The sequence below is a fragment of the Chanodichthys erythropterus genome, chromosome 12 (genome assembly GCF_024489055.1).
Source record: "Chanodichthys erythropterus isolate Z2021 chromosome 12, ASM2448905v1, whole genome shotgun sequence".
Lineage (NCBI taxonomy): Eukaryota > Metazoa > Chordata > Actinopteri > Cypriniformes > Xenocyprididae > Chanodichthys > Chanodichthys erythropterus.
In genome coordinates, this window is record NC_090232.1 from 33,742,524 (window position 1) to 33,770,188 (window position 27,665).

Here is a 27,665-nt window from a genome sequence, read left to right on the forward strand (position 1 = left end):
TGTCACCACGTGAGGGCTGGGTTAGTAAGTCTGACACGGGCACTAAATCGAGCCGAGCGAAGACTCAGAGAACAAGGGGGTAAAACACGGGAAAGACGCTGCCTCACACACCTGCACTCATTTTCACATGTGCTGATATAGAGAGTGTAAAGGATGCCGACAGTCACTCTGCCTCCCAAAGAAAACGCTCTGTTCAAGAGGATCCTGGTGAGTGCTAATGCTCCAGCACAAAAACATCCGTCTTACAAATAAAGCCTGTGGGCAGCCGTCATGAGTTTGATTCAGAGCTAAAGTTAATGCTCGGGCAGATCCAGCACTATTTTTCTACGTGCAAAACTGAATTATCAGGAGTCTCTTTCTGTCAAATGGAGGTTAGCTTTTAGCCTGTTAGCTGCTAGCTGTCAGTGTGCTAATGTAGCTTATCATACAGACACAATGCTGATGGAAAGAGGCTGTCATTGGTTGAATATAAGCGTACGGGTAGTGTAGCCTTTATTTATTTGATTTTAAACGGCAATATGCCGACGTTTATACAGTGAAGTGCTTTGCTGTGAGGCTGAATATTGCATGTCAGTGGCTGAAGTCAGTTTCATGGCCTGTTCAACCTGCAAACCACTTTTAAAGATCCTCAAGATATTTCTTGGACAATTGTTTTTGATTTAGCGAGCTTTGCAGAGTTGTTTGGGGAAGATATGAAGATCTCAACATGTTTGCAGTGTTTCCGTTATTTTGCCATTGAAGGAAAACCTGAAAGTTAAGTGATGCTCAACTTCAGAGCTGCAAACACTTGACGTCTCGTGTAACGTAATTCACTGTAATAGTGTACATTATTTTCACTCTACTGATATATATTGGAATAAACTTTGATTTTAATTAGATTTTAGCAGCCAGGCCTGCATTTTGGCTATTTTATTTAAACTCCTTTGAACGGCTTTGCAAGCTTTTTTTTCCAGTGCAGACCTTTAAATTTATTATGGTTGGATGTGGGCATTAATTTGAGATGGGCAGAAGTAGACTTTGAGATGGTAGACAGCTTGAGAATTGAAATCGATAGCATGATGGGCTTATATGCATGCATAACCTCAATTAAAACTGTGTGCTTACATAATGTCATTCCACCATTTAAAAGTGTAAAAAAAAAAAAAAAAAACCTTCATACAGCATGCATATATCTGCAACCCTATTGTGTTCACTTTTATGCAAATCTCTTGACATTCAACTGCTATTTTTGTGAAACTGATATGCAAGATGCAATATGTAAGAATTTTGCAGTAAAATATCTAAAAACCACTAGACCAGTGTTATATATTTTGTTCACTTCAGTACTTACAATATCGGAAATGTATATGTTTCCAACTATTTGTAAATTGTGAGAAAATTGCAATTTTAACCAAGGCTCCTGGACGTGTGAGGAGTCGCCTGTCAATTGCGTCATACCCGCGTTACCCTCGGTTTCCGGTTTTATTTTGTAGAAACCATGGAAACACCAAAGACGCTATAATATATTACATGTTTTAATAGACAAGGGAACAACTGTTTTGATATATTTATAGATAGAAAACTAATTATTGTTTTTTATAGCTCAACATGTTTAGTCTTATTGTTTAAATCAAATTTTCTAGATTTTTTGCGAGTACCGTGCTTTACCATGCCTCAGAGAAAAACACCATTTTGTGAAGTAGCTAACATAGCATAATCAGATGCAGCTTTATTTTTAGTAACAGCATTTAATGATATTCTAAAATCTAAAAATTTCTACCTTACTGCAGTGTGTAAAAGTGTCTCTCACAGCACCTGCCGAGTGAACGCACAGAGTAACGTTATAACATAATTTTCAACACACTCAAATGTATCTAATATGATAAACAGAGCTGCGTTACGTCATACTCATGACTGGAAAGGATGCAGCGCCGGCGACTGTCATAATAAAAGTTCTGCTGCTCGCGAGGCGTGTGTTGCGCAATCGCTCCAGCGGCCTCGTTCAGCTCCCACAACACTCGGTCCTGCACTGCTTCATACTACAGTAACGTTAATAATCGCATCCATGAACATGATTTCTTCCCGAGTCCTATCTCAATTGTTTTTCACCGGCTGTGTGGTGAAGACCACGTCCCAAGATTCTGCACTCAAACTTGGCATCATCAAGCTAAGCCTTTGTTATGAATAGGCCTCTAGCAGACAAAAAATATTACATATTGCATCTTTAATTTCAGCTTTTTTTCCCTTCATGCATTAGTGAAGATTCTAGTGTTGTGTTTTGGCTTAGCCTAGGTATAAGCTGTAATATGCACAGTCTATTTTATGAAGATGTTAAACTGTAATCATAACAAGGCAGGTCTACAACAACTTGGTTACCTCTCTGTTGATCTTTTTTTTTTTTTTCATTTTATGTATTATTTTTTACAGAACTTTTATTTATACAGAAGTTGTAGTTTTTTAAAATCTTATCCCCCTGTTTCACAAACAAGGCTTAAGGTAGTCCTAGACTTAAATGCATGTTTGAACCGTTTCAACTGAAAGAAACTTGCTCTGAGATATCTAAAAATATGTCAGTGCAATTGTTTTGTCTCAAGATGCACATCAGTAATGTTTTTTTCCAAGACAAGTTTATAAAAGTTACTTAAATGCCCTAATTGAACTAATGCCTAATCCTGGCTTAGGCTAAGCCCTGTCTGTGAAACTGGGCCTACATCTTGTCAAATACTATATGTGTACTCTTAAGCTCAGTCAGAACATGATTGATCACATTGTTATCATGAATCCACTGACTGATTTAGCAGTCAAAAAATTTTTTTTTTTTTTTTTTGATGGCCCATGCCTATATGATATCACACTAATTCATTCAAAAATAAGTAAGTAATGCATAACCATTTCTGCAATTTAATTTATATTTAATAATATTTACTAAAATAATTAGAAATAAAGAATTTAAACATGAATCAGTCCAGAACTTGGACCACCCCCACCCCCCAAAAGCGCTTTTTTATCCTGGCAGCTGCTTTTTTAAAGTTGTATTTTTTTTTTTGTTTTGTTTTGGAGTCTCTTACCAGGGAAACGGACAGTATTTAGAGAATGTTGATGATGGTGAAGTATGAGGACAGATCCCCTAGTACTTAGACTTTTGCTCATGGATTGGCACTCTGTTCTCTGTTTGATCCAAGCACTCAAATCGTGTTGATGGTCAATGTAAAAAGATGCTTTTTACAGTCAAAGTGTTTAGTTATGGCATCTACCAGCAGGTGCTAATGGGGCTATGCTATCCAACAAAACCTTGACCCCTCAGTAAGGACTGTCTGAGGGACTCAAAATCATCATCCGAATGTGGAGCCACAGAGTTGCTTTCTACTGCCAGAGAAAAAAAGCGGCAGTCACACTAGATTTTATGTTCTATTCACTTAGATTTAGGCCCTCAGGTTTTTCTTTCTGCACAGCAGGATAGGAGAGACGGATATCTAAGCTCTGTAGTAAAGTCTACCAGGACCTTATGAAATGTACCATTAGCCACATAAGAAACTGTGTTGGCATTTTAGTTAAAACTAAATTATCTATTTAAGTGTTAATTGAAATAAAGCTGTTCGTAAACATAAAAAATGTAAATGCAAATTAGAAATGTTGCCTTGGTATTTAACTGAAGTTTAAGTTGAAGTGCTAAAAATGAATAACTGCAATAACTATTAGAGATTGATGTGAAAAGCTGTCTCGCGATATCAGCATGTCGGAGTTGAGTTTGTGTCTTTTTTCATGTTCAGAAAGTGGAACGGAAGTGACCTTCATTACAAGATGATTAGTTTAGGGCTGTCATGATTTCTTAATTAAATTCAAGTGCTTGATTTTAAAAAATATTAGATTAAGTGGACATTTGTATTATATGTTGTTAGACCATTCTATCATGCTGTAAAGTGTAACAACAACAATCACTAGGCCCTTGGCGCCCTCTGTAGGCATTTATTATAATACGTAATGTACAGAAGTTGATTATTGTTTATAGTGTATTATATTATGTATTTTAACAGTGTTGTTCAATAAAACCATATGATTACTTGCTTTTAATACTTGAATTTGAATCAATTATTATTGCCTCATTGTTATTATATATGTATTTTAAGTAATTTTAAAGGCTATCGTTCACTTAGGTCTGTTTTTATTACCACATTGTTTTAACCTTTTAGTCAAATAAAAGACTATTAAATAAAAGATTTCTTAAAAATAGTGTTAAAATATAGTCTGGTTTAGTTCTCGTGTACCCAAATTTGTGTATTGTGTCGTGAGCTAAGTGTATCATCATGCCAACCGATATTGATTTTTTTATTTTTAATTAATTTTTTTATAATTGTAATAATTATAATTTGTATGTTTATATGTTTGATAACCGATATGCAGAACCAATGTTTATTTTGTTTTATTCTTATTCTGTTTTTATTTAATTGTTTATAATACGATTAGCATATATTTATATATTATATATTTATGATACAATTTTTTTTATATATATATATTTTTACAACAGCGACAATAATATTAACAATTAGGCAAATTTTTCAAATGGACATTAAAGATGACAAGGAAGTCTTAATTTTTTGATTTTTATAGGTGTTGACACTAAAGAGTAAAGATAACTATTTCACTGGAATAATTATACAGGATTTATAATTATGTCAGGAAAGTAAACAAAACAGTAAATGCATTACATTAGAGTCCATTTCGAAACACATGTTATGAGAATTATAAAAGTTTTTGTCATGGTCTAAAATAGGTTAATTAAACTGCTTTATTTCCAACATGCACTTGTCCAAGGCTCATTAACCGATAACCAATAATTCTTTATATTTGAAAGCAGATAACGAATATTGGCCAATAAATCTAAATCCATATCCAAATTTTAATATAAATTTTGAGGGCCTGATTACAAAAACAAAAGGCTCACCATTAAAAAACATGTCCCAAGCACTTATACATAAATCAAACAGTAGCCTAGTTCAGTGTAAGATTCCTTAACTTGTAAAATTAATTTTACACTCCTGGCCAAAAAAAAACATCTATTGCCTTACATGAAAATAAATAATATGAAATATTATTTATTTTCAATGAAATAAAATGATGCCTAAATAATGCAAACAAGTCATTGGACAAAATTACTTGCATATAAAGAATCAAAGTGCATGTTCCATGGATGAATAAAATGGAATAGCCTATGCACGGACAATAATTAAATTGTTTTAATTAAACCATATTGTTGATAAAACCATACTAGAAAAACAAAAGTTCTTGTTAATTAATAATGTGTCAGTGTTTTTGAAAAAGAAAAATCTAAATAGAGCTGCAAGCAGCAATTAAGGGGCCAAGCACCACAGAGGCAGTATGAGGAGATAAAAATCAAGGCAGCAAGCATCAGACCAACTGCAAAAATGATTAAAGACATTTGGAGACAAAAATTAAGCAAAATTGTTGAAAGCCCCCCAAAAAATAACAATCACTTGTAATGTGACATTGCTTATTACTTTTGACCAATAGGTGTTGCAGACACCAAATTGATTTGCCTTTACCTCAGATGCAGTTTGGTATTGTGCCATCAAATTTGTTGATGTGGTATACGGAAACGGTTTCATCTATCAGCACGGAATCCATACGTTTTTGCTGGCATGTGCTGAAGATGATATTGATGAAAGTCGGAGCAACAGTCTGGGAGGAGTTTGATAAAGTAGGTTTTTAAAGAGAATCAAAATAATGGACAAGAAGTTTGGCTAAAATAGGTATCTATGTTTTCAGCATGACCGAAGGAATCTATTAAGACCAGTTTCATTATAATACAAAGCTGCACCGAATCTAAAAGAATCAAGTCTTGCGAATATACTGTTCAAAAGTTATAAGTAAAAATACCAATTTTTCATATCTTATGACGACAAGTTGCAGAGATATAGCCTCACGTCCATTGCGTGCTGTTCACTGAATTTGTTTGTGTGTTAATCGAGAATTGTTTGAAGAATTGACTTGAATTCCATGTTTTTTGTCAGCATGGTCTGAGGATGATCTGATTCAGTTTCCATGTTAATCGGAGTAATGGTCTAGGAGGAGTTTGAAAAAGTTTTTATTTTTATGAAAATCAAATGGCAGACAAAGTTTGGCCAGCCATGGCAAAATCGAGGTATGACCTAAGGAAACTTTAAGAACAGTTTCATTACAAAAGGCAAAACTAATCAAAAGCTTTTATGGCAAAGCCCAGAAACCTTTGGAGTACCTTTAAAGTATGGTGCTGATGACACCTGAGTTTCGTAACGATACACCCATGCGTTTGTACAATACAGAATTTGACGACAAAAATCAATATTGCAGACACCAAAAATGGGAAATTTGTACATTGTTTGACCAAATCTAAAGAGGTCAGTGGTTTTTGGTCAAATCATTCAGAAGTTTCAAGCAAAAATAGCCCTTTTATGTCTCCTGACCACTAGGTGGCACTGTGCCGAAACTATGCATGTACCCTCAGCAGTGTTGCCAAGCCTGCGGTTTTCCCGTAGAATTGGGCTACTTTAACACTGTTGCCGCAGGTTGATTTTCATGTCCACTGGTTGAAGCAACCACAAATAACATATAGCCAGTTTTTACCTGGGGAATCCCTGCCAAAAACGCGGATTTTACCCCCAGAACGCAATTTTTACTGGGGGAACCCCTCTGAAACGCGATTGGACTAGTTTTGGGCTAGTTTTGAGTAGCAATTGGACAGGTTTTGTTGTGAAAACCTGGCAGCCCTGACCCTCGGGTCCATGTTTTTGCGTCTGCATGATCTGAAGATTTCATGAAAAGCTGACAAATTGTCTAGAAGTTTGAAAATTTTTTTTTTTTTTTTCATGACTTGAGTCAAGGAATCAGAGGAAATTTTTTTTTTTTTTTTTTTTTTTTTTTTTTCCCTTTTCTAGCCCTTACGGTTCAAAAGTTATTAGCATAAACATTGTTTCAATCTCTGATGTGTTATGCATTATAATTTGCAGTATTCTTTTCAGTTGTTAAGAGAAACTAAATTGTTTGCAGTTCCATGGGGAAATCGAGTAGGTGGTGTACTTTAACATTTTGAATTTATTGTTCTATTGTACTTACCACTAACAACTTTGTATTACTTAAGTAATATCATATTGTTAAAATCTACTGGGACTGGCCTTTTAATAGTTTTCAAAGACTCTATTTTTAATTTAGAAAGGCTGTTGTATAAACAATGCACTGAATTGATTCAGTAGTGCTGTATTGAATGGGTAAGAGCAGACTCCAGATTTGCTGACAGAATGAGGTGATGTTAGTGATCTAACAGGCCTGCGTAATAAAGAGGAAACAGAAGCTGCTCCAAATAGAACTACTCAGAGTAAATTACCATCATTTACGATGTTTGCAGGGACAGCGCAAGCATGTGCATTGATCAAGTGCACCCTCACACAAGGTTAAGCCAGCTATGGATTGTCTTTAGAAAGCACTATCTAACCATAAAGGAAGATAGTACTGCCAATGCTCTGAACTTACAATTTTATTTAGGAGAACCCAGAGTTAAAATGAATATTAAATTAGTACATTTAATATAATAAATAGAGATCGACGATAATTGGTTTTACCGATATTTTTCTTGATATTTAAGCATTTTTCCATTATTGTGTATTAGAGCTGCACAATTAATCGCAAAAATATTGCGATCTCAATTCAAGCACCCACGCGATCGTACTTTATTAATGACAGCGATTCTCCCACATCTAGAGCCAGAGAGAGCCGTTTTGAATCGCACATTAGTTATTTCTATGTAACAAATATTCACATTATCCCAGAAGTATTGAGATAAGTTTTAAGTTAGTATTTAAATAAAGATGTCTACGATAGTGATAAATAGAGCAAACTACTATTTGAAACGAACTTGGCACGTCAAATAATGGTTGTATCAATTACATCTAATTCCACTAGGTGGCGACAACTGACCATTACATTTATTTGTCATTGAGTTGTTCATTCAAAAGATTTGTTCAAAAACACTGATTCATCCAGCAATAAAAAAAAAAGTATTTATTAATGAGTCATTGAATTAATTCAAAACCATTTTTTAAATAATTCATTCAAACATTTTCCAGCAATAAAAGTCAGCAATTTATATTTTGTCAGAGCCTCTAGTAAATTACATGTTATTTTGTTTGGTGGTATAGATTTAGAATTGTAGGAGAATCAAAAAAAATTGTGATTCTCATTTTATTCAGAATCGTGCAGCTCTATTGTGTATCGTTTTGTTAAATACCTGAAACATTATATACTGATAAATGTTTTGAGAATTGTGCAAGACCGCTGTTAAAGCACTGCATCTGAGTCAACAATGGTGTTCAAAGTTAAAATAACTTGCCTTCCTTAATTAGTAAACTTTATTTAACATAACAGCCATCCAATGCACAGATGAGATGTTACATGTAGATGTGCCAGTATACGGTAATACGATATATCAAGATGATGAACATGCACAATATTGTTATCGTGGGCACATCAAAATACCATGAACAATTATTTATGAATGATTCAGATTTTTAGAATGCATTTTACCCATAAACTGTTTAAAATGCCCAAAACCACTGTATGCTGCATCAAAAAGGCACGCATTGATGTAAACAAGCCCAACACGCATGAGCAGTGCAGTGAGAAAATGCATATTCACACTCTGACAGCAGATGGCACTGTCAGAACAGCAGAAACGCAGTGGTTACCCCTGTAATACTCATAAACAAAGCAGCTGCGCTACTTTTTAGTATTTAAATGTTTCAAACAGCATTTAGATTTTTGCATTCGCAATGGTGTTCATCACAGCACCAAATACTTAAAGACTTAAGGCTATTTATTTTCAAATTTAAACATTTTTATATTTTAATCTACAGTTTAAGAAAAAGTTTTAAAACAGTTCAGAAATAATATACAGTGGGTACGGAAAGTATTCAGACCCCCTTAAATTTTTCACTCGTTGTTATATTGCAGCCTTTTGCTAAAATCATTTAAGTTCATTTTTTTTCCTCATTAATGTACACACAGCACCCCATATTGACAGAAAAACACAGAATTGTTGACATTTTTGCAGATTTATTAAAAAAGAAAAACTGAAATATCACATGGTCCTAAGTATTCAGACCCTTTGCTCAGTATTTAGTAGAAGCACCCTTTTGATCTAATACAGCCATGAGTCTTTTTGGGAAAGATGCAACAAGTTTTTCACACCTGGATTTGGGGATCCTCTGCCATTCCTCCTTGCAGATCCTCTCCAGTTCTGTCAGGTTGGATGGTAAACGTTGGTGCACAGCCATTTTTAGGCCTCTCCAGAGATGTTCAATTGGGTTTAATTTAGGGCTCTGGCTGGGCCATTCAAGAACAGTCACGGAGTGGTTGTGAAGCCACTCCTTTGTTATTTTAGCTGTGTGCTTAGGGTCATTATCTTGTTGGAAGGTAAACCTTCGGCCCAGTCTGATCTTTGGGTTCTTCTTTACCTCTCACCAAGGCTCTTCTCCCCCGATAGCTCAGTTTGGCTGGACGGCCAGCTCTAGGAAGGGTTCTGGTTGTCCCAAACGTCTTCCATTTAAGGAAGTGCTCTTAGGAACCTTAAGTGCAGCAGAAATTTTTTTGTCACCTTGGCCAGATCTGTGCCTTGCCACATTAATGTCTCTGAGCTCTTCAGGCAGTTCCTTTGACCTCATGATTCTCATTTGCTCTGACATGCACTGTGAGCTGGAAGGTCTTATATAGACAGGTGTGTGGCTTTCCTAATCAAGTACAATCAGTATAATCAAACACAGCTGGACTCAAATGAAGGTGTAGAACCATCTCAAGGATGATCAGAAGAAATGGACAGCACCTGAGTTAAATATATCACAGCAAAGGGTCCGAATACTTAGGACCATGTGATATTTCAGTTTTTCTTTTTTAAGAAATCTGCAAAAATGTCAACACTTCTGTGTTTTTCTGTCAATATGGGGTGCTGTGTGTACATCGAGTAAAAAAAAAAAGAACTTAAATGATTTTAGCAAATGGCTGCAATATAACAAAGAGTGAAAAATTTAAGGGGGTCTGAATACTTTCCGTACCCACTGTATGTCGGTTCTGTATATGGTTTATCGGGCACATGCAAATAAACAGTATTGATTATAAAAAGTTAACATTGGACGATAATAAAGATCATAATCTCTAATAATAAAGATCATGAAAATCATCTGAAAAAAAATTATTTATACTTGCTTTTTCACCAGTGCACTTTATGGTGAATTATTTTGAGTAGTTTATTAACACTGGCCTTTACAATTAAATTAGTTTATATTGTTTGTATTAATTGTTGTTCTCTCCTTATGTCATCAGAGATGTTATGAACACAAGCAGTACAGAAATGGACTGAAATTCTGCAAACAGATTCTCTCTAATCCCAAGTTCTCAGAACATGGAGGTAGGAATCCTACTTGGCTTAAACAGTTTCATGTGAATAATATGGACACAAATCTAATTTAAATTAACATATTCTAAACAATATTTACTCAAACATGTCCATATCTGTTGACAAAACAAGACATTTAGTGACTGTGCAGAATGACTAATTGGGTTATTAATAATCTTGAAACAATCACATATCACTCTGGCTCATTATTATTGCATAAAACATACATATTTATGTAGATTTAGAGTGCATTTGAGAATTCTTGTCATCATATTTTATCATCTTAAACATTAAATCATTCCTGAATGAAAGGTTTTCTTTTTTAATCCCATGTAAGTTTACTAGGGCTTAATGGGTTAAAGGTTATGATCTTTGCAGAGACACTGGCGATGAAAGGCCTGACCCTGAACTGCCTGGGAAAGAAAGAAGAAGCCTACGAACTTGTCCGTAGAGGTCTACGAAATGACCTGAAGAGCCACGTTTGTATCCTTGGAGCTAGTGAACAAAACACACATTTGAAAGCTTTCAATTTAAAATTTATATTTGTTAACCTCCAGTATGCAGAGCTGAGTATAGTAATGGTCCATGTGTTGGAGCAGTTGGAATGATTTTGTTTCCTCATGTTCATAGCAGCAGAATTAACACTCCAGTATTTGTCTCAATTTGAAGCCTGTCGCTGCCGGTGGGGGTGATGGAGCCCAGCCAAGATTCCTGCCCTGTGTCTGACCATGATGTGCAGTGACACCATGAACTGTTTAAAGAGCCAAACACATAGTGCAGTGTTTCCTCGCTGCCAGTCAAATGCTTCACATTCTAGAGGCTCATGGTTTACAAGAAAAAATATCACTCTGGAATATAATAGATTGCTTCATTTTATTGGTTGTTTGAGAGACAGTTACCACAATTTTACCTAAATTATAGCAAAAATACCAAAAAGTACTTAAATTTCTTTGAATTTAATGTAAAATGTTTGATAGTGGATAGACAAGACACTGTCAGCTTAATATTAATTAGTTTCTTGATATTTTAGTAATGTGGATTGGCTTTGTTGAAAATATACAGTAAAAAAAAAAAAATTGCAACATATTGTTCATACATTTTTTTGCCTACTATCACTCTATCTTCTTTCCCCCCACAATATAAATAAAAACATACACCTCTTGTGTAGTCCCTGGTATAGTCGACCCATTGTGTCCGGGGGCCCACACACAAAATATTTTGTGAATTTTAGCTATGGTTCTGGGCACACTGACTGTCATCAGCTCTCTTGTCTTGATTCTCTTTGCCAATAATTTTCCTTGCTTGTCCTTAACGTGACATTTTCAGGTTGGCATGTGTACGGTCTGCTCCAGAGGTCTGACAAGAAGTACGATGAGGCTATAAAGTGCTACAGAAATGCACTGAAATGGGACAAAGACAACTTGCAGATCCTTCGAGATCTCTCACTGCTGCAGATCCAAATGAGAGACCTGGAGGGTTACAGGGTGAGTATGTGTGTTCGCACTTGTATTTAATTTTTTAATTACAGTACCGTTCAAAAGTTTGGGGTCATTATAATGTTTTAAAGAAATTAACTTTTATTCAACAAGTATGCATTAAATTGTTTAAAAGTGACAATAAAGACATTTATGCATTTACAAGAGATTTCTATTTTGAATAAATGCTTTTCTTTTGATCTTTCTATTCATCAAAGATTATTCATCAAAAGAAAAAAAAAATCACAATTTCCACAAAAATATTAAGCAGCACAACTGTTTTTAACATGGATAATAAGAAAAAATGTTTCCTTAGCATTAAATCAACATTCTGAAGAATCATGTGACACTTCAGCTTTGCCATTACTGTCAAGAATTACTTTAACCCTTGTGCATTGTTCAAATTCACTACCCTTTCGTTATGTTCGTGGATGAAAACATCCACTAAATTAAACTGCTGTAAAAATGTATCAGATAAATATTTTTTCAAAATTTTTTTGCACAAATCTGGTAATCAACCTCAGTCCTGATCAAAACTACTAAATGTTTAAAAAAAAATCCGTGATTTTTACTCTTTAATTGCCAAATTCCTAAATGATGTCACTGACTTTGGGAAAAAAACACACAAAATGACTTATTTTCAATATAAAAAATAATTGTGGACTGGATTTTTTTTTACCTTTTATCACAGTCTTGGACATGTCAAAGATTAGTACTAACATTGGTTTTGATGCATTGTTAGTTTTTGTGCAGCATCAGATTTTAATTTTTTCTCCCTCATTTGTTGTTCGTGGCTGTTTTTGCCCCATTGACTTCCATTATAACCACATTTTTTGATTGCAAAGCCGTGACACCATATAATCATGCATTCTTGATTGTTTGTGGTTTTCCCTGTTGGCAAGAGGTAAAATTTGTAATTTTTACTGTTGATCACCACGTGGCACCATTAACCCTTTAGATAGGCCTGTGCAAAAAAAAGCTTAGTTTCTGGCTTTTATATGGAGTTATATGGAGTAAAACAGTATATTATAGTGTGTGTGTGTGTGTGTGTGTCTGAGAGAGAGTAAGACCTTTGCACACTTACTTTGATGTGTCTGAGAAAATCAAAACATGTACCTCAGCTCTCAGAACTACATGGAGTAAACAAAAACAAAGTAAGTGTATTTATGCACCTGCTGCCTTTTGATGGTGAGAAGTACAGACGGCCTATGCGTGAAATGCTTGTCTTTTTGTGATGGTAAAGCCAGTTTAAAACCTTAAAATCCTTCAGTGATACACTTTTCCATTTTTTTTCTGTAAAAAATCTACTCTGGATCAGATTTATGAACAATTTATTACGAGCCAAAATGCAACAACAACTTCAAATAAACTGAACAATGGTGCAAGAGTTGAGGATGGATGGAGAACTAAACAATTAAACTAACTATTTAGAGTGTGTGTGTGTGTTCAGTCTTTCCAGCAGGACTTGCAGCATGTCACTTGGTGCTCTTTGCAAATGTGTCCACCACAACAGATGCAAGTGCTGACTGTTCTTTTTTTTGTCCTGTGCACCACTTGCATGTTCCCCTCTTCACTCCGGAGGGGAACATGCAAGTGGTGCACAGGACAAAAAATTTTTTACAGAAAAAAAATGGAAAAGTGTATCACTGAAGGATTTTAAGGTTTTAAACTGGCTTTACCATCACAAAAAGACAAGCATTTCACGCATAGGCCGTCTGTACTTCTCACCATCAAAAGGCAGCAGGTGCATAAATACACTTACTTTGTTTTTGTTTACTCCATGTAGTTCTGAGAGCTGAGGTACATGTTTTGATTTTCTCAGACACATCAAAGTAAGTGTGCAAAGGTCTTACTCTCTCTGACACACACACACACACACACTATAATATACTGTTTTACTCCATATAACTCCATATAAAAGCCAGAAACTAAGCTTTTTTTTGCACAGGCCTATCTAAAGGGTTAATGGTGCCACGTGGTGATCAACAGTAAAAATTACAAATTTTACCTCTTGCCAACAGGGAAAACCACAAACAATCAAGAATGCATGATTATATGGTGTCACGGCTTTGCAATCAAAAAATGTGGTTATAATGGAAGTCAATGCGGCAAAAACAGCCACGAACAACAAATGAGGGAGAAAAAATTAAAATCTGATGCTGCACAAAAACTAACAATGCATCAAAACCAATGTTAGTACTAATCTTTGACATGTCCAAGACTGTGATAAAAAAAAAAAATCCAGTCCACAATTATTTTTTATATTGAAAATAAGTCATTTTGTGTGTTTTTTTCCCAAAGTCAGTGACATCATTTAGGAATTTGGCAATTAAAGAGTAAAAATCACGGATTTTTTTTTAAACATTTAGTAGTTTTGATCAGGACTGAGGTTGATTAACAGATTTGTGCAAAAAAATTTTGAAAAAATATTTATCTGATACATTTTTACAGCAGTTTAATTTAGTGGATGTTTTCATCCACGAACATAACGAAAGGGTAGTGAATTTGCCCACAGTGTACTGTTGAGTTTTTGAAAATTTTCAAAGCATTTTCCCAAAATATGTGTAAAAATAAGATTTGTCACCAAAAATCATTCCATTTGCTGAAACACAGAGAGAGTTGTGGCCAAATTAATACTCAAAATCACCCCATAGTGGATGAAAACATCCCCAACAACACATAAGGGTTAAGTTGTAATGATAATTCACAATATTATTTTTTAGGTTTTGCTGTATTATTTTATCAAATACAACCCGAATGTTGAGACGTTTTTTAAATTTGAATAAAATAAAAACTAAAAGACTTTCAAATCACATGAGCCAATATTTTATTCATGATAGAACATAGATAACACAACAAATGTTTAAAGGGAGAAATGTTACACTTTTATCCATTAAATGAGCTCATTTCAAGTTTGATGGCTGCTACAGGTCTCAAAAAAGTTGGCACAGGGGCAACAAATGGCTGAAAAAGCAATACATTTTGAAAAGATTCAGTTGGGAGAACATCTAGCAACTAATTAAGTTAATTGATATCAGGTCTGTAACATCAGCTATAAAAGGGATGTCTTAGAGAAGCTGTCAGAAGTAAAGATGGGTAGAGACTCAAATCTGTGAAAGAGTGCATAAAAAGAATACTTTAAAAACCATGTTCTTCAACGTCAAATTGCAAATCTCATCATCTACAGTGTATAACATCATCAAAAGATTCAGAGAGACTGAAGAAATCTCTGTGCGTAAGAGACAAGGCAGAAGACCTTTATTTGATGCCCGTGGTCTTCTGGCCCTCAGATGACACTGCATCACCCATCTGCATGATTGTGTCAATGACATTACTAAATGCGCCCAGGAATACTTCCAGAAACCACTGTCGGTAAACACAATCCGCTGTACCATCTGCAGATGCCAACTAAAGCTCTCATGCAAAAAAGGAAGCCATATGTGAACATGGTCCAGAAGCGCCGTCGTGTCCTGTAGGCCAAGGCTCATTTAAAATGGACTGTTTCAAAATGGAAAAGTGTTCTATGGTCAGACGAGTCTAAATTTCACATTCTTGTTGGAAATCACGGGCTCCGTGTCCTCCGGGCTAAAGAGAAGGGAAACCTTTCATCGTGTTCTCAGCGTTCAGTTCAAAAGCCAGCATCTCTGATGGTATGGGGGTGCATAAGTGCATACGGTATGGGCAGCTTGCATGTTTTGTAAGGCACTATGAATGCTGAAAGGTTTTAGAGCAACATATGTTCCCCTCCAGACGATGCCTATTTCAGGAAAGGCCTTGTGTATTGCAGAGGGACAATGCAAAACCACATACTGCAGCAATTACAACAGCATGTCTTTGTCGTAGAAGATTCCAGGTGCTGAATTGGCCTGCCTGCAGTCCGGATCTTTCACCTATAGAGAACATTTGGCGCATCATTAAACAAAAACTGCATCAAAGACAATCACAAACTTTTCAGCAGCTGGAAACCTACATCAGGCAAGGATAGGACCAAATTCTAACACCAAAACTGCAGAAACTCATAACCTTGATGCCCAGATGTCTTCAAACCGTTTTGAAAAGAAGTGAAGATGCTACACCATGGTAAACATGCCCCCGTCCCAACTATTTTTGTGAGACCTGTAGCAGGCATTAAATTTGAAATTAGCTCATTTTGTGCATAAATTTGTAAAATATCTGTTTAAACATTTGTTATCTAAGTTCTATTATGAATAAAATATTGGCTCATGTGATTTGAAAGTATTGTAGTTTTCATTTTATTCAAATTTAAAAAATGTCCCAACATTTCCAGATTTCAGGTTGTGAATTGGTAACGCTTTACACTGTTTCATTTGTTAACATTAGTTAATGTATTAACTAACATAAACCAACCATGAGCAATACATTTGTTACAGTATTTATTAATCTTTGTTAATGTTAGTTAATTAAATACAGTTGTTCATTGTTTGTTCATGTTAGTTCACAGTGCATTAATGTTTACAAAAAAACTTTTGATTTTAATAATGTATTAGTAAATGTTGAAATTAGCATTAACAATGATTAATAAAATGCTATAGAGGTGCAATTCATTATTATATATTTTTTTTTATCTAATGTAGTTTACAATAAGGTTCATTAGTTAACATTAGTTAAGTGTTACCAATAAATTCAGCCTTGTTGAGCATAAGAGACTTCTTTCAGAAACATTAAAAAATCATGATGACCCAAAATCTTTGAACAGTAGTGTGTATTTCATTTATTGCAGAATATTCACTATGTTCACTTAAATATGTAAAATATGCTCTTCAAAGTAATTAATTAAAGAGATGAAACACAAAGGGATGCATGTGTGTGTTGGACCAAATACAGCGGCCATGACTCAGCAATGTCCATTTCCTGTCTCTTGAGCTTGTTTCTTTCTCCCCTTCTCTTGTGTCTTCGTTTCTTTGTCTTCTGCGGTATTATAAAGTGGGTGTTTAATGTTTCATAGCCGCAGGCTAGTCTGATATCTGCTTTTACCACTGAAATGAAAGCCGTTCAGATTTGGGCTTTGTGCAATATGGCTCCACTGTTGTGTTCTGCAGTTTTACATGGTACTTTGTTGTATTGTTTTGAGATCCAATTTCTCCTCTGCATTCATCAAGAGCTTAAACCTTTTAAAAAGCTTTTTTTAAAACCTAACACCTTTGTTCTGACTTTGTTTTGACTTCCTTGTAGGAGACCCGGTATCAGCTGCTGCAGTTGCGGCCAGCTCAGCGAGCATCATGGATTGGTTACGCCATTGCGTATCACCTCTTAGAGGACTATGAGATGGCCGCCAAAATCATTGAGGAGTTTAGAAAAACACAACAGGTAGATACAGACATGACAGGCTGATGCAGTGTTTATCTTGTAGGGTTGTCACAAAATCAAAATGCAAGTATGCTTATATTTCATGTTAATAATATATTAATATAATTTGAAACAACATGGATTGTGAAGTGTTACTAAATAATTTATTTGACAAATTAAATGAAAACAATGGTTTGTAGTATATACAAGTGTTATTTTAGTATTGTGCGCTTGTATTAAGGTTATCATAACTAAAATTCCCCCCCCCCCCCCCCAAAAAAAAAAACAATTGTTACTTTAAATTAGTCATGTGACCATATCAAATTTTCAAGTTGCGATAATTGCTGAAGCTTTTATCACGTATACGGTATTATCACGATTGTGAAATAAGTTGCAAAAAAGTGTTGTCATAGTATGACAGGTTTAAGAACTCTTTCTTATAACAAAAAGAACCCTGAACGTTTAAATATAATAACACAATACACTAAAAATTATAAAGTAAAATGTTTCAAACAGATTAAACTGCAAAAGAATTACAAAGAACAACAGGTAACACTTTACAAAAGGTCTCATTATTTAAATGTTTTTTAATGCATTAACTAAGATTAAGAATGAGCAATAGCTACATTTGTTACAGAAATTGTACTGGCATTATTTTTTTGTTAGTGTTAGTTAAAAAATACAACTGATCATTGTTTGTTTTAGCTCTGGTCTATTAAATAATAGTTACAACTTTTTATGTTATTAAACATTAACATTAAATAAGATTAATAAATGTTTTATAACTATTTTTCATTTTCAGTTTGGTAATAATGAATTAACGTGAATTAACAAATGAAGCCTTATGTCACTGTTGACATAGTGTTACAATAACAAATAACAACAACAAAAGTGTTATTTAACAATAACAAATAATCAGAACATTTTCAATTATTATAGGGCATGTTGTAGCCCAGATTAAAATATAAAAAAATTTAAGTTTGAAAATAAATAACATATTAAGTCTTTAAGTATTTAAGTATCTGGTGCTGTGATAAACAACATTGCGAATACAAAAACTGAATGACTATTTGAAGCATTTTAAATACTACTCAGTAGCAGCTGCTTTGTTTACGGGGTTTCCGGGGGAACCGCTGCTTTTCTGCTCTTCCATCAGCGCCCTCTGCTGTCAGAAAGTGAACATGCACTTTTATTCATTGCCTCTCCTTCACTTGTTCTGACATGTGCTTCTCATGCACATTGGGTTTGTTTACATCTGAGTGTGTATGGTGTTGTGCATTTTATACTGTTGATAAGGAAAGTATTACTAAAATGTATTATAAAAATTGGAATAGTTCATAATAAATATTCACATATTTTGAAGTGCCCACGATAACAATATTGTGCATTCGAGATATCATATTACAGAATCTCGGCACATGTCTACTTTAAATAGAATAAACATGAATTGAAATAAAATATAAAATAGTATAATGATTTAATTTAGTACATCCTTTAACTTGATATACTAAAAAAAAAAACTAATTGAAATAAAAAGGAAAATGAATAATAAAAACTATACTGAGAACTATACTAAAATAATACTGGCTTCTATATATATTAATTACTCAATTAGCTTATTTTTATATTTTCAGTTTTCATTTTGGTTTGTTCTGCTTTTGTCATTTTTATTATTATTTTTTTAATTCAAATTTTTTTTAAATTATCAACTTAAGCGTAAATCTAATATTTTATTTTATATCATATTTCATATCATTTCAATTAACATAATAGAATTTTAATAGTTTAACAATAGCTAGTATTTTTTCACTTGGACACTCAAGTTTTTCAAATAATAATTCAAGTACAAAGCCAGTAAATAAAACAAAAATTGACAATTGAGTTTTTTCATAATGCTGTTGTATGACTATTAAATACAGACTTTTTCTTCCTTTTTTCCTTAATGTTGTTGTTTGACTAATATTAAAGAGACCTTCCTTTTTTTCCATAATATTTTCGTTTGACTAATATTAAGGACAGACCTTTTCATTTTTTTTATTATATGGGAAAGTGGAGAAAGATTTATGCAAACATCTGCATTGCATCAAAACATGAATGCTCTTCTCAGAGCATCTATTCAAAAGCACATATGAATGTTCAAAAACTGCCTGTCAGAAAAATTAAATAGTGCAGTATAAACATGCGTGCCAAAGTACCTGGACTTTTCACATCCCTATTAACTTGGAATAGATTTGTAAGAACAGGGTCAGAGTAACAGGAGTGTTAAATGAGGTATTGTGAAGACTTCGACCTGCCACTCCAGGTCAATAGGCAACACAATGGCACACGATTATTGTGGCTTCCAAGATAAGGCGCTTACTTCCTCTTGTTGGTTTCTAACACAACAGGAAATTACAAGTTGGCAGGCTAAATAAATGATTCCTAGCTATTGTATATTATTTTGGAGGGATTAGTTCATGCAACAGATAATTTCTCTATATATGTGTATTTTTATGGTGTTTATGAATGTTAGTTTGATATTTTATTTATTTATTTTTTCCCAGACGTCCCCTGACAAAGTGGATTATGAGTACAGTGAACTGCTGCTGTATCAGAATCAGGTCCTGAGGGAGGCAGGACTCTTGAGAGAAGCTCTGGATCATCTCACCACCTACGAGAAACAGATCTGTGATAAACTGGCTGTGGAGGAAACCAAAGGTACATCAGTGCACTGCTTTCTTCCTCATCTTCCACATTTTTCCTTTGTTTCCTTTTTTTGTTCTGCATTTTCTATTTTGTCCATTATGCAGTTTTTCTTGTTCACATTTTGCCTGTCTAGCAGATTGACTTCCTGTTTGTGGTGCCCAATGGAAAGTTGTCTCTCGTTTCATTCCTCTGTTCCTGTTGTGGATGTGTAGGGGAGCTTCTGTTGAATCTGGAACGGTTTGAGGAGGCGGCAGATGTATACAGACGATTGCAGGAGAGAAATCCTGAAAACTGGGCTTATTACCATGGCCTGGAAAAAGCCCTCAAACCTGGTACACGCATGCAAACTGATTCCCCAACATCGTTTTTATCCCTCATCTTACAAAAATATGCATGCACATTAGTAACAGTTTAAAAAAAAAAAAACACACAGCATTTCTGGTGTTTTTCAGTGAATACAGAAGAGAAGCTAAAGATCTATGAGGAGGCCTGGGAGAAATACCCTAAAGGTCTCGTACCTCGCAGGTTACCACTCAGCTTCTTGTCTGGTAGGCAACTCGTCTTCTAGTCTAATGCATCAGCTTCTACCGTAATTTTACATTTGTTGAATAAAATAAAATGTTTCTGTATTGTTCAGGGGACAAGTTTCGAGAGTGTTTGGATAGATATTTAAGAATGAACTTCAGTAAAGGCTGTCCTCCAGTCTTCACCACACTCAGATCTCTCTATCAGGACAAAGAGAAGGTGCGGAAACACACTACACATGTACAGAACATGCATACTACTGTTTACGTCCAGATGGGTTTTTCACATTTTATTTTAATTGCAGGTGTCAATAATTGAAGAATTAGTTGTTGGTTTTGAAACGTCGTTACGGAGCTGTCGAATGTTCAGCCCAGATGGTATGATTTTTTTTTTTTATTTATTTCCTATATTTACCTTTTTTTTATTTAATTTTATTATACTATTTGACTTATAGGGATTGTATCAATGTGGAATCAAATTTTGCTTGATCTTTTAAAAAAAGTCAATCATTATTATAGCTTTCAGAACACAAAACTTTCTCCCTAGTGCAAAAATACCATATCAAAATGGTGTTAAAGCAGTTGTTATTATATGAATACCCACATCTATGTGAAAAACAGTTAAAGGGATAGTTCACCCAAAAACTTAAATTTGCAGTTAATTTACTAACCCTCAGGCCTTTCAAGATGTAGGTGTATTTTTTTCTTCTGTAGAACAGCAAAGAAGATTTTTAGCTGAAACCGTGGTCCTTGATGATTCATATAATGCAAATCAGTGGCTACAGTCACTTTGGAAGTCAAAAATATATACAGTAAACACAAAATTAATACCCGTGGCTCCTGACGATACATTGAGGTCTTATGAAGCGAAATGATCGGTCTGTGCGAGAAAATGTACATTTACAACATTATTACCTGTAATCCACAACCTCGGCAAACGGTCCTGAGAGCGTTCATGCAGTCTGGAGTTCGAGCTTCCTGATGCATAATGACGTATGCACAGGATCTAAAATGTTGGGAATCTGAAAAGATTGAGATTGAAGTGTACGAAATCTACATTTTTTTTTTTTTATATAGGTTGCGGCATCCAGGATAAACACAAGCAAGTACTACTTTGATGAACAAAACCATATGCACGTCATTCCTCTCTTTTGTTAACAAACACAGTGTCAGCTCATGTGTGAGTTTGTTCTCACGCATACATTATGCTACAGGAAACCGCTAGTGTGCATTTTGTATATATTACTCAAAGTGACTGTAGCTATTGCATTATATGAAACATCAAAGACTACGGTTGCAGCTAAAAATCTTCTTTATACTTACATACATCTTGGATGGCCTGATGGCGAGTAAATTAACAGCAATTTTTCATTTTTGGGTGAACTATCCCTGTAAGCCCAAAGTATACTTTGGCTGTACACTTTCCGTGACTGCCTGCGTGACGTAATTTATGTCATCAGGAGGGTCCGTGGACATCCATGCGCACTGTGTCCGCATCCAGCCCAATTTTTGCGTCTGCGCAGATGGTGCGCGTACAACAGTGCATGCGCAAGGTGAATATTGAAACCAAAAAGTCCACTAGGTGGCAATACCCAGTCATGATGGATTGTGTATAGAAGACTGCAGAAAGAGGGATACAAAACAACATGCTGTTCCAAGAACAATAAACACAACAGCATATTATTCTCCATCGTTTTTGTTTTGGTTCTTGTTCTAAACGTTGCATACAATGGCGTACAAAATCTTTCTAGCGAATGGCCTGTAAATTACACTACTCAGTGCTGCCCTCTGTCATCTTGTAGAGTATAGAAAAGAAACTGCACTCCGCACGTGTTGAACTCATCCAGCAAGTGGAAATTATGGAGAAATTAAATAATGATAAAAATGTATGATATGATGCTTTTAATGCTGTGGTGAGCCTGCATGGTGGATTAGTATTATCTGATTGGTTCTTTTGATGGTTATATGTAGATGATGGCAAAGAGGAGCCGCCCACTACATTACTTTGGGTGCAGTATTTTCTGGCTCAGCACTATGATCAGATCGGCCAGCACACCATGGCACTCGAATACATCAACGCTGGCATTGAGAGCACACCTACTCTGATCGAGCTCTTCCTCATTAAAGCCAAGATATACAAGGTAATGTACAAAACGCATCACACACCATTACCATTTTGCAGATGCTTTCCATTCAATCTGCAGTATGCTAATAGTCACAACGGCTTGGCTCTCTCACTGAAAGGTGCAACTAATCAAAAAATAATGAGAAGAATTAGGTGGGTTCATTGATTTTGATGGTCAGATTTCCTAGCTCCGTTGTGTCTCTTTTGTATTTTCCTCCCTCAGCATGCTGGGAACATCCGGGAAGCAGCTCGTTGGATGGACGAAGCTCAGGCCCTGGACACAGCAGACCGTTTTATTAACTCCAAATGCGCAAAGTACCTGCTTAAAGCAGGTCTGGTCAAAGAAGCTGAGGAAATGTGCGCCAAATTCACGAGGGTAAGCGGAGTGTGCGTTCATGCTCATTTACATACATAAGCAGTATTTTGTGTGTAACATTTTGTGTGTAACTTTTGTCTCAGGAGGGAGCGTCTGCAGTAGAGAATCTGAATGAGATGCAGTGTATGTGGTTCCAGACTGAATGTGCTCTGGCCTATAAATCTATGAAGAAATGTGGAGAAGCACTCAAAAAATGCCATGAGATTGAAAGGGTCAGTCTTTTTCTGCTTTATTTATATCATGGTTTTTGCGTGCTGATTTTACCTCATCTGATTGTTTCCCACTTTATTGGCTCTCTGTCACACATTTGTTCCTTACAGCACTTTGTAGAGATAACAGATGATCAGTTTGACTTCCATACGTACTGCATGCGGAAGATGACACTGCGTTCCTACGTGGACCTGCTTAAGCTGGAGGATGTGTTACGCATGCACCCATTCTACTTCAAAGCCTCACAGACCGCCATCCAAATCTACCTCAACCTGCATGACAACCCGCTAACGGATGACAGCAAGGAGCTACAGGCTGAAACTGGTAATATGACTGAATTAAGCCTGCATGTTATTGTCAGGCGGAAACCTTCCATATTTCGCCTTTTTTTTTTTTTTTTTTTACTCCATGAATTATTACTGTTGGTCACCCTTTGTCTGTGGGTTTTGCAAATAATTAACCAATGAAAATTATTAAAAAGAGCTTGTGTCTAAACCTCATTGCTGGATCCTCAAACTCAGTAAAACCTCATAACTTTGATGTAAAAAATTGAATGCAGTTCACTTAATGCCTCAGATGTAGCCATTCTAACGAAGGACAAAATGTTTATGTCAGACATTTGCTGGCCAAAAATCAAATTTGAGCTTGATTTTGATAAAATGTTAATAATTTAATGACACATGCAAGTGTCTGACCATATATAAAGCCACAATATCAACTCACAACAGTGTTTTTTTTTTTTGTTTGTTTTTTTTTTTGGGAGAAAAAAAAAGTAGTGTTTCCCCATTTCCTGAAAAGCAGTTTTGGATTACGGGGTTTCTGCTCGACAGGGACAATATGTTTTCTGTTTTCTTAAGAAATGTGCTTAATGTTGCTTGTTTTTCAAACAGGGAACCTGACTGACAAAGAACTGAAAAAGTTAAGGAATAAGCAACGGAGAGCACAGAAGAAAGCACAGCTGGAGGAGGAAAAAAAGAATGCAGAGAAAGAGAAACAGTTAAAGAACCAGAAGAAGAAAAAAGAGGATGATGACGAAGAGATCGGTGGCCCTAAAGAGGAACTCATACCAGAGAAACTGGCCAGGGTGTGTGTTTTGTTTTGAGAAAAATGTTTTTGAAAGTGGGGAATTCTGATGAGACCTGCAAATAGAAGAAAAACACAATTCATGTCATTAGTTGGAACCTAAGGGGAAATTTGAAGGAACTTTAAAGCTGTTATTGTACTTGGACAGAAACAGTTCTTTTGTTTTCCAGGTGGAGAATCCATTAGATGAAGCTGTAAAGTTTCTGACACCTTTGAAAAACCTGGTGAAGAATAAAATAGACACGCACCTTCTGGCCTTTGAAATCTACTTTAGGAAAGGTATATGCTTTATATTTCTGAACCACATTCTCATCTCCATTTGAACATTCTAATAATAGTAATCTGACAATATTTAGTAGTCATAATATTTAAGTCGGAATGAAAATTCACCTTATCTATTTTCTAAATGCACATCATTGATCTTATTGTGAACAATTCTTTCGACCTTGTAATTTTAATCAAAATATCATAATCGCTGAAACTTAAAGGATTAGTTCACTTTAAAATGAAAATTACCCCAAGATTACACAACCTCAAACCAACCTAGGTGTATATGACTTTCTTCTTTCTGATGAACACAATCTGAGTTATATTAATAGATATTCTGACGTGCCCAAGCTTTATAATGGCAGTGAACAGGGACAATGAGTTTGAAACTCAAGAAAGTGCTTCCATCCATCATAAACATACTCCACACGGAATAATATCAATATACATCATCTGTGCACGAGGTAGGGCCTTAAAAACATCAGCCAGTCGTTTGTGTGATCATGGTATAAACGATTGGCCCTCTGGCTTGTCAATCACTGCCATTACGTTCCTTGTGAGAGACGTGCATGGATTGGCCCTCTTGGGCAATCGTGGCAGTGACTGACAAGCCAGAGGGCAAATCGTTTATTCAGTGATCACACAAACGATTGACAGTTTCCTTTCAGTGCACCTAATAAATAGTCTTTTATCAGTTCGTAAAGACAGTTTCAAGTAATATTGCAAAAATGTATAAAACAAAACATCCTCTTTAGCACCTTTAATAAAGGGCTTCTGAAGCGAATTGATGCATTTGTGTAAGAAAAATATCCATATTTAACACGTTATAAAGTAAAATATCTAGCTTCCGCCAGAACGCCTTTCATATTCAACTTATGAAAAAAGTGTAACTGACATGACATCAGTTATGCTTTTTTTGTAAGTTGAATAGGGATGGCATAGGATGTAATGTAAGCATTTTGAACTGCTAGAGGCTTTCTTTGTAATTTGAATACGAAAGGCGGTCTGGTGGATGCTCGATATTTTACTTTATAACTTGTTAAAGATGTATATTTTTCTTACACAAATGCATTGCTTCAGAAGCCCTTAATTACCCCCCGGAGCTGTGTGGAGTATGTTTATGATGGATGCACTTTCTTGAGCTTCAAACTCATTGCCCCCGTTCATTACCATTATAAAGCTTGGACGCATCAGGATATTAATATAACTCTGATTGTGTTTGTCTGCGCCGATGGCCTCATGGGCAGCACGCCGACATGAAACACCAACACGCTTCGGGCGACCCGAGTTCAAGTCCCGGCTCATGGTCCTTTCCTGATCCCGTCCCCCTCTCTCTCTCTCCCACTTTGCTTCCTGTCTAGTAACTGTCCTATCATAATAAAGGCAAAAATGCCAAAAATAAATCTTATAAAAAAATTTTTTTTTTTTTAATTCTGATTGTGTTCATCAGAAAGAAGTAAATCTTGGGGTAATTTTAATTTTAAAGTGAACTAATCCTTTAACTTCTCTGGTGACATATGACGCTCACTTTCAGATTTGCCTCCATTCGTTCAACAACTACCTGTTCTTTTTCTTTTTCCAATTATATTTCACTTGGATGTACATTACAATATGGAAGAAAACTTTCTGCCGCTACTTCCGTTACATTGCGACTTTAATAGTTTAATAATTTTAACATTCTTTGTCATCAATTTCCTCACAGAAAAGTTCCTGTTAATGCTGCAGTCGGTGAAGAGGGCCAATGCAATAGACCCGGACCACCCTTGGCTTCACCAGTGTCTAGTGCGCTTCTTTAAAGGAGGTGAGTGAACCCAGAGTGCCTCTTGCTCTTAGTTTGGTTTTATCAATTGGTAACTATTTTGTCTTATGTATTGCTTTTGACACCATATTCATCCCCATGTGTTGTGATTGGTTCTGTTGTAAAGTTTGGTCAGTAATGTGTTCATATTGATTGGCCAACAGTGTCCGAAAGTAAAGACCTAGCAGAATCGGTCAGCATGGTGCTCAAGCAGGAAATCTCCAGGCTGTTTGGGGAAAGCAATGCTAAGAGCTTCAATCAGGCCTTCCTCAGCAAGCACTCCAGTTCCATCCCTCACCGAGTAGCAGGTGCACATGCTCAACACGTCATATGCTTTTTTTTTTTTTTTTTTTTTTTTTTTAAATACTACTTTTCCATAATGCATTTTCACATTTTCTTCCTTCACAGCTGCCAAAATGATGTTCTACTTAGACCCTTCAACACAGAAGAAGGCAGTGGAACTGGCTATAGCACTTGATGAATCACTGAACAACAGGAGTATTCAGGTACATAGTAGACTACATGACCATGAGATGATTTTACTAGCTGGTTAATGTACAAAAAGAATGGACACATTTGGTAAATATTGTAAAACTACTTTTTTGGAGTTGCCAGGTGTAAACAAGCCCTATATTATAACCATACTACTTTATTTTCTTGCAGATCTGTACAGAGGTTTTGGAAAGCCTGTGTGATGGCAGCCTTGGAGAGGCTAAAGAAACTGCCGAGTTATACCGGGCAGAGTGTCATAAGATCTACCCCTATACGCTGGCCTTCATGCCCCCAGGCTACGAGGAAAACATGAAGATTGCTGTCAACGGAGACGTCTCCACGGAAACTGAGGAGCTGGCCAATGATATGTGAACAGCCGAAGAGGGTGAAGGACTGAGGGAGGAGGAGGTGGAATGGGAAGCGGTGCGGCACCGCCACTGTCGAACACCCAAGACGGTTGCCATTGACTGCTGCGGTTCTTTGAGGAACTTCCTGCGATCTTCTACGCCCCCAGAAATTGCAGTTAGGACTGACAGACAATGACTGTGTTTTGGAGTGGAGGAAGAAGAGGAGGGGTGTGGAGGGAGAGATGAGAATAAAACGCCCATTTTACTTTTTTAACCTTGCTGATGACTACTCTCTAACTAAAAACTAGTCAAACATGCATCCCATTTTGAAATACAGTATGTCTGAATGCAAACTTTGTGCAATGGCGAGAGCAAATCCCATAGTCAACACACCAAGCAAGAGAAACGCACTCAAACCCGTCTTTCCCCTGTTTTAAAGAGTAATTTATATGAAAAATAAAAGCTTAAAAAGGATATTGCTTTTTGTGCAGAAGATCTGATTTCAAGTGGTGGCTGAATCATCTGAAGTTGGACATGGTTTTGGGGGCAGGCTCGA

At 35.7% G+C, this 27,665-nt stretch overlaps 1 protein-coding gene across 2 annotated transcripts; it reads left to right on the forward strand.

Moving 5' to 3' along the window:
* On the forward strand, positions 1–27,583 carry naa15b (N-alpha-acetyltransferase 15, NatA auxiliary subunit b). Of its 2 annotated transcripts, XM_067402382.1 has the most exons (21): positions 1–207; positions 10,348–10,432; positions 10,799–10,903; positions 11,747–11,904; positions 17,089–17,223; positions 19,746–19,899; positions 20,100–20,219; positions 20,340–20,435; positions 20,525–20,631; positions 20,717–20,789; positions 21,872–21,964; positions 22,383–22,552; positions 22,760–22,912; positions 22,996–23,124; positions 23,233–23,446; positions 24,013–24,206; positions 24,376–24,484; positions 26,175–26,273; positions 26,435–26,578; positions 26,679–26,776; positions 26,934–27,583. In XM_067402382.1, the coding sequence occupies exons 1-21, from the start codon at positions 154–156 to the stop codon at positions 27,132–27,134; spliced, it is 2,691 nt and encodes an 896-aa protein (XP_067258483.1). In that variant the 5' UTR covers positions 1–153; the 3' UTR covers positions 27,135–27,583. The 2 variants fall into 2 exon arrangements, with proteins under 2 accessions (XP_067258483.1, XP_067258484.1); XM_067402383.1 differs by lacking the exon at positions 21,872–21,964.
* The last annotated feature ends 82 nt before the right edge of the window (positions 27,584–27,665 follow it).

Bases quoted from the DNA above. Each gene is read 5' to 3' on its own strand.
- naa15b (XM_067402382.1), top strand. From the start codon at position 154: ATGCCGACAGTCACTCTGCCTCCCAAAGAAAACGCTCTGTTCAAGAGG. The intron at 19,900-20,099 runs GTACATCAGTGC...GTGGATGTGTAG, and splicing joins GGCTGTGGAGGAAACCAAAG to GGGAGCTTCTGTTGAATCTG. The intron at 20,790-21,871 runs GTATGATTTTTT...TTATGTCATCAG, and splicing joins TCGAATGTTCAGCCCAGATG to GAGGGTCCGTGGACATCCAT.